The sequence below is a fragment of the Octopus bimaculoides genome, chromosome 13 (assembly GCF_001194135.2).
Source record: "Octopus bimaculoides isolate UCB-OBI-ISO-001 chromosome 13, ASM119413v2, whole genome shotgun sequence".
In the NCBI taxonomy this organism is placed as follows: Eukaryota; Metazoa; Mollusca; class Cephalopoda; order Octopoda; family Octopodidae; genus Octopus; species Octopus bimaculoides.
The window spans coordinates 64,955,330-64,967,646 of record NC_068993.1 but is presented as its reverse complement, the minus strand read 5'-3'; the positions used below and the strand labels follow the sequence as shown (position 1 = coordinate 64,967,646).

Genomic DNA, 12,317 nt, shown 5'->3' with positions numbered 1-12,317 from the left:
CATGGTGAGCTAATGATTTTGCCAACTTGCCGCCTTAAATGGTGAGCTAATGATTCTGCCAACTTGCTGCCTTAAATGGTGAGCTAATGATTCTGTCAGCTTGCCGCCTTAAATGGTGAGCTAATGATTCTGTCAGCTTGCCGCCTTAAATGGTGAGCTAAGGATTCTGCCAGCTTGCTTCCTTAATTAGTAGCAATAATAACAATAGAGTAATAATGATAAGACATAACTACAATGCAATGTAATTATCTGAGATTGAATATGAAAACCCAAGGGAAGGGAGAACAAGAAATATGTCCTTACTTTTTTGATTTCTTTTCAACTTTTTTTTTACTTTTCAGAATTACTGCACTGTGTGGAAAATATGATGAAGGAGAATTCAATGTCGATTCTGCTTGGCCATATTTGGTTTTCATTAACAATGCTTCTCAAGTTGTAAGTACATCAGTGGAGATTTAGAATATGTTTTTTAACTCCTCAATGGGAAGAATGTATCACTGCTAAAGACTTCAGCTTTTTCTTTTTTTTTATATATATATAATTTATGATTTAGTTTACAGTAGATATTGAATCCCCCATTGATTTCACTAATAAGTGCATCCATTGTTGATTCAACAGAACTACCTCCTCAGTAATATATAAGTGACCGAGTATTGCATTGACATATTTATGTCTTGATGTAATTATCAATCAGAATCAATGTCACAAAGTATGTAGCAAGACTGGAGTTTTGAAATAGAGGTACAATCCAGCTGAATAGGCTTCCACTCAGTTTCCTTTTACTTTTACTTTCAAGGCTTAGGTTCTAAGGCTATTGTAAAATATACATGATCAGCTGTCATACAATGGAATTTAATCCAGAACTTATTGATTGTAAAGTGAATTTCTCAACCACTTGGCCATGTCTGTCTCTACAAGGAAGGAAGTAATACAACAACCATAATCTTTGCAATAGTCTTCCCCAGCCAAACTGATAAAATCAGTGAGGTTAATGTTGTTTAACTTTTGCAGTTGTCTCAGATAAAGCAGACATGACTACTCCTGTCATATTTCCAGAAATAGTGTACTCCAAACTACATTATTCTATATCTTTCCCTTTCTAAGATGGCAAGCTATAGTTTGAGGGAGATTTGGTTGCTATTTCTGGCTGATTGAGTGATTAGAAAGATTCCTTCATTTTTTTCACTCTCAGTATCATTGATGTTCACCCAGGAATTGCTGAAGATTGATAACCTGTAGGAAAATTAGAAGGGAAAACATTTCGGTGGGATATAGTCCTGGGAAGAAAGGATTGTCCAAAGTATATAGTAAAGAGTTGTTAACTGAGTTCAGCTCTAATTTAGACCTATGATAGTAAGTGTTTCAACTATGACTGCCCTTATTTATTTAGACACAGTGTATCAAGATGTGGCCGAGTGGTTAGAGTGTTAAGCTCATGATAAGGATCATAGGTTTCATTCCTACATGTCAGTCTCATGTTTTTACAGAATTAGATTAATTAGAAACCATCAGTGTTTTATTGTGTGTCTGATACTTTATTTGGTTTCTTCTTCACTGCTCATTCCCCTCTGTCCATGTTTATGCCTCTCATGACTAAAGAGGCCAATCCTTGCATGGAAGTATCCTTTGCAAAGTTCCCTAGGGATCTGTGGTGGAGGCTTTCGTTGTTGCAGCCTCCATTTTCTTTCTTGTCATTTCTCTTCTTCTTTCTTCTGTCGTTCAGCTTCAAACCGATCTGTAACAGTGGAAATGGAAGGATGCCAGCCGAGCCTGAGCTTCAATGTCCCAGGCTTTGGGATCGATTCCAGTCAGTTTTAGACTTTGTTTCAGCGTGTCCTTGTATTGATGGAGGGGACAGTCACAGAATCTCCTTCTGGGGGAATGTTCACCATATAAAATTTGACAAGGCAGCCTGGTTTTTTTGATTCTCGCTACTTGGCCTGCCTACCTCAGATGCTGATTCAGCATGGTAGCCTTCATCCTGCTGCTTTTCATTCTCTCCAAAATGGAGACACTGGTCACATAATCATTCCATTTGATGTCCATAATAGAGTGGAGCTTCAGTTGGTGAAATTGCTCTAGTTTTTTGACATCACTTCAGTAAAGAGTCCAGGTTTCACAACTGCAGAGGAGAGTGGAGATCATGACTGATTGATAGACACTCAATTTTGTTTGGTGGTTCAGATCTTTGTTCTTAAAGACTCTTTTCACGAGTTCACCAGATGTGGTGTGAGATGCTCTTAATCATTTCTCTACATCCTTTTCCAATGTGCACTTGTTTGGAATCAAATTTCCTAAGTTTGAAAAGTGGTCAACTTTCTCCAGTGGTGTCTCTGTGATGGTTATGTTGAGTCTGGAGTTTCCTGACTTAGAATGGGTTGTGCCAGGGCTTTTGTCTTTTTGATATTGACTTTTGAGCCAAACCGAGTGTAAGCATTGGTGAAGATATCCACTGTTTGGGAGCAGTGGTGAGCTAGGTTGCAGGATGGATTTCACATCCTACCTTGATGGGCTGCTGCAGCTCTAGTCGATGGAAGCAGAGCGCTGCAAAAGGCTGATAACAGCCTTTCAAATACAAGAAGCAATGGCTCGCTGCACAAGGAGTAAATCACCTGGTTTAGATGGTCTGCCCTACAAGCTTTATGCTTACATGCTAGACTTGTTCGGTGACTTCTTAGCAAATGTTTACTGCAACTGGCAACAGAATGAGAGAATTCCCAGTTTTGTGAGCCAAGGAGTGGTAGCATTGCGGAGAAAAGACCCAAACAAGGGGGATTGTATTGACAACTTTAGGCCCATAACTCTGCTGAATACAGTGTTCAGAATTTTGGCCAAGGTGTTAGCTATGAGGTTGGTGCTTGTCAGGAATCTGGTAGGAGAGGCACAGACATGTGTCACCCTAAAAAGATCTACTCACAACAACCTCCACCTCATGCAATACTTCATTGAGAAAGTGGCTAAAGAACCTGACACGGGTGTAGCCCTGGCCAAATTTAGATCAGTCTAAAGCTTTCGATAGGGTTGACCATTTATACGTGGCAGTGGTCCTCAAGGCAGCTGGTTTCAGGCCTGTGTTCAGGGGCTGGATTGTTGCAATGCATGGCGACATCTGTTCAGTGGTCAATGTGAACGATTACCTCTCAGAACTGTTCAACATCATGTGCTCGGTCTGGCAGAGTTGCGCCCCTCTTGTCTCTCTTGTATGTACTGACTTATGATGAGCCATTACTACACAAACTGGAGGCATTTAGAGGCATCCCGCTTGACCTACGATATGGGAGATGCATGTCGACATATGCCGACAACATCACCCACCATAGTGGTGTTGGATCATAAAACACAGAAATGACCAGCAACATTCTCAGGGACTACAAGGCAGTTTCAGGAGTGACAATTAACCAGGAAAACATCAGTGGGCTTTTGTGGCTTGGCACCTGGAGAAGCAAGTCCATGCCGTCCAACTGCATTGTTGGGCACTGGACAGATGAACCAGTTAAATTGCTTGGGGGTCTGGTTTGGTCCAAATCTCCAGATGAAGGAAAACTGGGATGAGGTAAGGAGCAGGGTGACTACTCTCACCCAGAAATGAGCCGAGAGAAAGCTATCCTTGAAAGTTTGAGCAGAGATGGCTAACAAATATATTGCGTCTTTTTATCTACTGTCATTTGACTGTCATGCCTTGTCCTGGCCACTGTCTGATTATGCTGGAGTGTATACTTTTCAACTTCTTGTGGAAGGGAGATGTCTGGATGCTCAGACAGTCTATCTGATATCAGGACCTGCTGTATGATGGCCTAGGAATGCCATGGTTGATGATGTGCAGATATGCACTGAGGCTATGACATCTCCAGTGCTTCCTTGGTGGTGAATAGGTGTGGTCATTGTTCGCCAGACACATATTTCCACAGCTAGTTTCTTTAACGGAGCTGCCATCCTGGGTAAAACAGAGACCGAGGGAGAGCATTTGGAAAGTGGAATGTTTTCAAACGCTCATAGCCATCAGCTAATTGGACAGTGTGATAGGTGGAATGTCCACTTTAGCTTTTAATAGTGGATTAGCGGAGGAAAAGTGTGACGATATTCTTGGGGATACCTTGGGCATTGAAGAAGATCAGTCCGCTACTCTTTTCTGGAGAACTTTTGGCCTAGGACCAATGGATGATTTTCAGGATCTCTCGCCTGGCAGTGCTGCAAGGGGCTTTGCTTGTCTGAGACAAACTTACAGGCATGGAAGGTGCCATCAGCCCAGCATGTCCAAGAGGCATGCAAGATGATGATATGGTCCTGCATGCACTTGTTCAGTGTTTGAGCATTGCTGACCTGTGGGTTTGTGTCAAACATTTGCCGTGTAGGACAGATCTGGCTGTCAACTGAATCCATCATGAAGGTCACCCTGCCACCTTCCTTTAACTGGGAAGGAAAGGCTATGTTTATATGCCTGGTGGCCATGGTGAAAGAGGTTGTATGATGGATGAGATTGAAGACAAATACTTTTCTCTTTGGCCAATCCCTGATGAACTTCTTCAAGTTTCGCTTGAAAAGGAAAACAAGGGTCGAGAGAGAGAAGTGTTGTTTTCTAGCCAGTTTGTTGAAAGGTGGATGAAAGTGGCGAGAATGGCCTGCCCTGAGCATATACCTGTTGGAAAAAAGGCACCTGCCCAGAAATTCAGGGTACCCATGGTTTTTTATGGGGTTTTTCCATAAGCAACCCTTGAACGTCTTTTCCTTATTGAAGATTACACATTGTTGATTTCCATTTTCTATTTTTTTTTATTTTGTTAGTCTTGTTTACATGTAAAACCCTCACAACAACACACATCCACACACACATTCTTTGTTTTGTCCTGTATTTTGTCCTTAATGTTTTTTCTTAATGTAAACCCTTGTTGTTAATATAGAAATCATTATTATTATTATTTTTTATACTGCTGTTGCTGCTGCTACTACTACTACTACTACTACTACTACTACTACTATTGTTATTTCAGTGGGCCATGTATAACTTGATCCTCTTCTATAAAGCTGTCAAAGAAGAGCTGCAACCTATCAATCCGATACCAAAATTCCTCTGTGTTAAAGCTGTTGTCTTTCTCTCTTTCTGGTAAGTTTTACATGTACACACATACACACACATGGAGAACTAAAAAACAACAGAAAATGGGTTATTCCTTTTCGTATAGTTAATTACTTCTAAAGTACATTATTCAGAATACAATTTAGATTCAAAAACAGATTACCACAATAAAATTATTATATATTCCCAACTATTATTTCATATCCGAAATATATGATTACAAGCATTTTATTTAATTCTAATAATGTACTATAGAATTAAATAATGCAATGTGAAAGGCATTTTCTTATTATGTATCCATATCTCTATCTCCCAATTATAAAATTATGCTTGTGTGTGTGTGTGTGTGTGTGTGTGTGTGTGTGTGTGTGCATGTATGTGCATGCTTGCACATGCCTATAGGCTTAGCTGTTTAGTTAAACATTTCACTTCCTAACCATGTGGTCTTGGGTTCAATCTACTACGTGGTTGGTTGAGGTAAAGAGTATAAGCAGCAGCTGATACTACTTGCTTTACTCAGTCACAATTATATTCTTAGTGCATAAACTAGTTCCAAAAATGCCTTAGCTTTATCACACTAAAATGGTCTCTTGATAATGACCCTTTTCTCTGGAGTCTGATTATTTTTTGTCGTCTGTTTGAAAAGAGGAATTATTTTAGAATCATTAAATAGCCTCTGTAAATTAACACAGTATCTTTTTTATTTGCTTTTATTCATTGACATCACCTTTACATATTTCAATTAACTACTTTTACCTGCATTACTCAAAAGTTTTTTGCAAGCATCTTATTTGTACATATTGCAATGCTTTAGGTAAATCTCAATCCTCTTTTATTCCTATGAATTGACTAGACTAAATTTGGGACTATAAGAAAAATAATTCAATCTTTAAAGAAACATGGTAATTAATTAAATTTCGTTAAACATTGTTTGGTACATAAAGTCATCCATAGCACTATCTGCAACATTTATTTAACCCTCACTCTTTTAATCACCCTAATCCAAAATCTCTTTGAATTTCTTACACAAATTTTGTATTAAGAAACTTCTACAACATGTACACTGTCAACTTCTTTTTACAAATCTTGTCAATAACATGCTAGTCTGACCCAACCACAGGGCTACATGATCTGACCACTACTTTGGACTGACACCCCAGCAGAATTTGAACTCAGAATGTAAAGACAGATGAGATGTCACTTAACATTTTGCACAGTGTACTAACGATTCTGCGTGTATGCCACCTTAATAAAAAAACTAAATATCATGAACAGTTTTCCCTCTCTGTGCTGATGTCAGTGGTGGCCACCCAGGACCCATTGGCTGTGTCTTGTGTGTTGATGATGGCTATGACTCCAGAATTGATGTAGCCAGGTCAGCTGTCACACAATCTTTTATGCCATGCATTAAAAAGATTGTTGCTCAGCTGCAGCCTTTATGATGGCTTCTAGATAGGGCAGGATAATAACACAACACACACACACACACAAAAAGAAACCTAAATAAAAGGAGTTTAGCTTTCAGTCCCTCACATATCTCAGAAAGCAGGAAAGGCTCTGACTTAATAAGGCTATACATGCTTGAGACAGATAATTTTAAACCTATATTGCAAACGTGTTAATTGATTATACTCCCTGCTTCTTTTCTTGTTAATTTTTGAGGCTGAGTTGTACAAATGCAGTAAAAGATCCTCAATTTTAATATTATTTCTTTATTTTAGGCAAGCTGTTCTTATTGCAGCCCTTGTGAAAACAGGTGTCATAACTGAGAAGACATCATGGGGATATTATTCTGTAAAAATGGTTGCTAGTGGTCTTCAGGTACTGTACTTTAAATTGTGTCTTTTTTGTATACTACTGTTCTTCTTCTTTAGCTCCCAGGTTAGACATGGTTGATAGACTGAGGATCAAAAATATTCCACTTACAAGACTTCTATTTCTCTCCTGCACCTTTTTTCTTTTAGATGTCGTGTATTTGGGACTACTTTATCCAATGTTCTTCTTCCATTCATTTTAGAGACAATGGGATGTGGTTTGGATAGCGGTTTGCAGCAGTTGTTGATATTGTGGTTATCTCAAGATGCTGAGCCTTACAGAGGAGATGACAAAGGACTGACAGGATTATTGATTCTCTGTGTTTGAGAAGACCTATCCAACAAAAATGATGTCCTAAGAGTATTCTGGCTGTGCTTGTAATCCATTCTGCCCCCTCCACCATTCCCCCCACATCTCATTCCCCTAACTTCACTTCTCTCTTTCTGTGTACCTCCTCCCTGTTATTCTCCCCCCCCCCATAACTCTTTCACCAATCACCTTTGTGTGCTTTCAGTTATCTCTCTTGCCTCTGCCACATTTCATTCTCTTCTCTTAAACATCTTACTCTCATCTATGTCATCATGCCCCACTCACTATAGTTACCCTTCTACATTTCCCTCCTTCCCACACCTTGCACATCATCCTTGTCCCCTACCTTTTGATCTATCCTTCCTAAGCCACTTCTATCTTTCACCTTATACCCTCTCCATACAGATATTTCCCATCAACCTTACCTCCTTTACCCTCATCTCTAACCAAAGCTGTATGAGAGAGGGACAAGTCTCCCCATCACACACTAAGGAAAGAACTCACTCTTTCCTTCCCTCTTTTACACTCACCTCCTGTCCACTGAGATTGCCCTAGCACTGCATCACTGCCATCTTTACCACTACTCCTCCCTACATAATGTGTGGTAGCCATGTCTCCTCTTTGTAGCAAGACATCTATACTTGTCCCTCTCTCATACAGCTTTGGTATAAAGCCATCTTCCTGTCTCAAATACTTCACATCATCTATTAGTAGGAGCTTTTCCTTGCTTTCTCTCTCTCTCTCTTTCTTTCTTGCAAGTCACATGGCAACCTCACTATTGCTGGTGGCCCCAAAATAACATCCAGTACACACTGAAAAATAGTTGGCATTAGGAAGGGAATCCAGTCACAGAAACTTTGCCACAGCTGACACTGGAGCTTGGCATAGCCTTGTCATTTGTCACATCCTGTCAAAGCATCTAACCCATATCATCATGAAAACAGACATTAAATGATGATGATAATGATGGTTGTTAATTTAATGATAATTATTGTTATAATATTGTTTTTAATTGTTGTTTACCTCATGATCAAGCAATATATGATCAAAAGCTGTGATCATTACGTTTATCCAATGTTTCATTTTTCTTTCAAGACAGCAATTTGATTTTAGTGATATTTGGCTGCTATTTCTAGCAGGTCTAACAGCTATATAGAGGCTCTCTCATTGATCTATTCATATCATTAAATGAACAGAAATATCAAGCTGGACACGATCCCTGTCTAAAACCAATAAAATCTTCAGAGAATCTTTGAATTGCCACCAGACTATCTGTGCTGGAATTTAGCTGCTGTTAATTTGCAGTTCATATGAATCAGATGAGAAAAAATGTTTCTTTTGGACATCTTCTCAGTCTGTTGCAGGTAACATTCCTTGATCCTGCATATTCCGGGTACTGGACAGGTAACAATCAAATAAATCTGCTTAATTATTGGAAGGTTACCCTACTTCACTGTTGTGGAGCATCTTGCATTATAGTTGAAGAAATGGCAAGTTAGTAAGTAGAAAGGGCCTGATACTGCTGGGTGTTTAGTGGTAAGAATGAAATCTTATTTTATAGGTGAGTTGGTTAATTGCTGGAAGATTACCATGCTTCACAGTTGAATAATTACTGGTAAGAACAACATCCTGTTTCATAGTTAAATGGTTGGTGATAGAAAAGGCATTGGGCTGTGAAACCTACTGTTTTTATCAAATCTTTTTATGCAAGCATGGAAAAATATGTATGACAAAACAATACATGTCACTAAATATATCTAATAAATATTGTTTTCCATTCCTTCTTTCTTCTCTCTATCTCTCTTGTGCATTTTCAATTTATTTATTTATTTTTTCTTTGTTTCAGGACTTCTGTATCTGCATTGAAATGTTTCTAGCAGCTATAGCCCATTATTTTTCGTTTTCACACAAACCATTTATTGACATGACTGTGGACCATGCCAACTGCTGTACATCATTCATGTCTATGTGGGATATTTCTGATGTCCGAGATGATATTATTGAGCATGTCAGAGTTGTAGGTTCGTAATTTTCCTTCCCTTTGCAGCCTGGATTTTCAGTCAATTTCTTGCTTAGATTCAAAGTCAATTCTAGAAGTAGAGTTGTAATGATGTACCTTGCTTGTTGAATGCAAACCACAGGCTGTAATAGTAAAGTTTGAACTCATGACCATATAACCAGCAGTTAGCCTCTTAATTCACAGACATGGTGCCTTAAATAATGATTTATAATATAGAGATCAAGGTCACAAATGATAGAGAAAACGAACTCTAGTCTTTATTTCATTGAACCCTGTAAAGAGCAAAAGATAATGTCAATTCCAGCTGAATTTGATCCCAGAAACTAAAGAATTAAATACTGCATGGCATTTATTATTCTCTGCTTTATCAAATCTATCATCCACTGCTTCAAATACAAACTAACATGGGAAACTCCATGTGATTACTCAGTCTTCTAGAAATAGCAGCAAAATCTTAATCATATCACACCTTACCTGTATTCCCTACATACAGTAAAGTGACCGGGTGGCCTTGGTTGGAATACTTTCGATCAAAGGTCTATTGAAATAGCATTAAGCCAGAGCAAAGACTACAACAATTGGCTCAAATAAAGATAAAATGGTATTTGTACAGAGTTTGAAATTAGTAGCAAAATTTGTAATGAAATGAGTCACTTCTTGTTCATGAAATGAATAATGTGGTTCATTGGGGCCAGAACATACAAAGGATGAGATTAAATACACTCCACTGTTTTAACAACTACAATAATAATGATTGTGACTATAATAATGAGGTTGTTGTGTGGCTCCAAAGTTGGCTGTGATTGAAGCAAAGCTGTTGTCAAATACAGTGTGTAGAAGACTACATTATCCAGTGCATCCTCTCATTGTTTCTTTGAGATGGTGGATGTGATTTGAAGGAGATTTGGCTACACTTTGTAACAGGTCCTGCAACCTTGTAACAGCTCCATTTTGGAAATTGTTGATAATTGTTGATAAAAAAAAAAAATCAATATAGATTGATATAGTAATTACATAGATAAGTGGTTAGAGTAGTAGCTATAAAAATATTATTATCAAAATTATATTAGTTGTGGTTGTCATAATAATGTTTATTATAAGAATTGGGATTCTAATTGATGGAAATCCTAATAAATTTTACAGGTAGGAATTAGTTGATTAAATCACCCTCAGTATTTGCCTGATTCATCATTTAATTAACTTCACAAAGATGAAAAGCTGGGATTTGAACTCACAGTATGAAGAGTGAAACCCTGTGACCTTGGTTGGATTTCAAAAAACAAATACTGTAACGCATTTTACCTGTTGCTTTGATGATTCCATTACCTTATCAATAATAATTCTTTCAAATTTTTGGCACAAGGCTTGCAAATCTGAACGGATGAGAAAAGTTAATTACACCAACCCCAGAACATGACTGGTACTTATTTTATCCACCCCCTCCCAACCTTCCCCAAAGGATGAAAAGTGAAGTCGGTCTTGGGAGAATTTTAACTCAGACTATAAAGCTGGAAGAAATGTTGCTAAGCATTTTGTCCAGTGTTCTTATAAAACTCATCACCTTCCTAATGAAAATAATAATCAGAACAACATCTGTTAAATAACAGCAATAATAATTTTGGTATGTTTTTTCCGCAGGTGGTGGTGTTGGTCGCACTCTTCGTGGTTTTAGTTCAATCAGAAAGAGTGAACGAACGCCTCTTCTACAAGAAAAATCTCCGTCTTTGTCTACTTCTGGCAATGCTTCAAAAGACTCCAAACATACGGCAGCCGAAATTCAGTCATCCTGTGAACAAGGAACATCTAACTATCAACAATCGGTGTACAGTGACACTGGAGACGCTAACAGCATTGCAGATCTTGAATCTTCACAGTTCACTGCTTCACAGCGGCACCAGTCTTATGATTGGAGTATGAACAACTTCTATGAAGCTAGTATCGAGTCATCAGCAACAACAAATTTCGAAGGTTATGAGAGAACAGAAACTTTGGCAGTTGGCTCAACTGAAGGCCTTGATACAGAACATTCCGATCCTATTGTGACAAACACTGAAGATTGTTCAGAGACAGAATATCAGAAAGAATATGATGTTCACAAACAAAATAATGTAGACATTTAACTGACATCTTTATTTTTTATTATTATTTGTGAGAGAGAGAGAGAAAGATAGAGGGAGTGTGTGTGTGTGTGTGTCTATAGACACACACACATATGTATATACATGTATATAATGTGTATCAGAATGTGTGTGTGATATATTAGCATGTTTTGTAATGATACATTATGAGATTGAGCTGAAGTATTGAAAACATTCTCCCTTCCAAATTTTGTTTGTTTGTGTTTATATGTTTGTAAGTATTTGTGTGTGTGAGAGTATTTTGGAGATGTTCTTGATTGGCAAGTGATTTGATTAGAGACCGTGTGTTAAAAGGAAAGCAAATACACATATTAACCATTTAAAAGCACACAAACATTGCTTATTTCACTTAAACATTTACTAATTTGTGTCAAAATTTTTGTTGTACTAACTGACAGAATTCTACTGTGAAACTGTGACAATTACCAGGTTGTAGTAAGTGTGACGAAATTTTTGACAGCAATTAATAAATGTTTAAGTTAACAGGTTTTGTGTGTTTTTGAATTGCTGATATCTGTTTTCCATGCTGTAATATATATGTATATATATATATATTGAGAAAAAAGAGGCAGTCAGAATTTTGGATAACCCTCTATTAGTGCTTTTGTTTGTTTTTCGAATTCATCAAGACAAAATCAAAATGGTATCAGAATGTTTCATTTTTACCATTTTGATTTTGTCTTGACGTGTTTGAAAAACAAATGAAAGTGTTAATAAAGGATTATCCAAAATTTTGACTGCCCCCTTTCTTTTTCTCAGTATACAATATCTGTATGCCACTTCAAACACTATATATATATATATATATATATATATATATATAGTAAACAAATAAGAATGGATAGCTCACAACGTCAATGTATTGCAGTAGTGTGGTTACTTTCTTAACAATGCATCATCATCATCGTTTACCGTCCGTTTTCCATGCTAGCATAATACATTATATATTTTCTCATTGCCG

General features: G+C 37.7%; 1 protein-coding gene across 2 annotated transcripts in view; it reads left to right on the top strand.

Moving 5' to 3' along the window:
• The window catches only part of LOC106880625 (transmembrane protein 184C), a 31,455-nt gene extending 19,611 nt beyond the window's left edge, over positions 1-11,844 (top strand). For both annotated transcript variants that reach the window (XM_014930658.2, XM_014930659.2), the window contains exons 5-9: positions 342-435; positions 4,989-5,101; positions 6,796-6,895; positions 9,045-9,219; positions 10,857-11,844. In XM_014930658.2, coding sequence (XP_014786144.1) covers positions 342-435; positions 4,989-5,101; positions 6,796-6,895; positions 9,045-9,219; positions 10,857-11,338 — 964 coding nt within the window. In that variant the 3' untranslated portion in view covers positions 11,339-11,844. The remainder of the gene's footprint in view (positions 1-341; positions 436-4,988; positions 5,102-6,795; positions 6,896-9,044; positions 9,220-10,856) is intronic.
• The last annotated feature ends 473 nt before the right edge of the window (positions 11,845-12,317 follow it).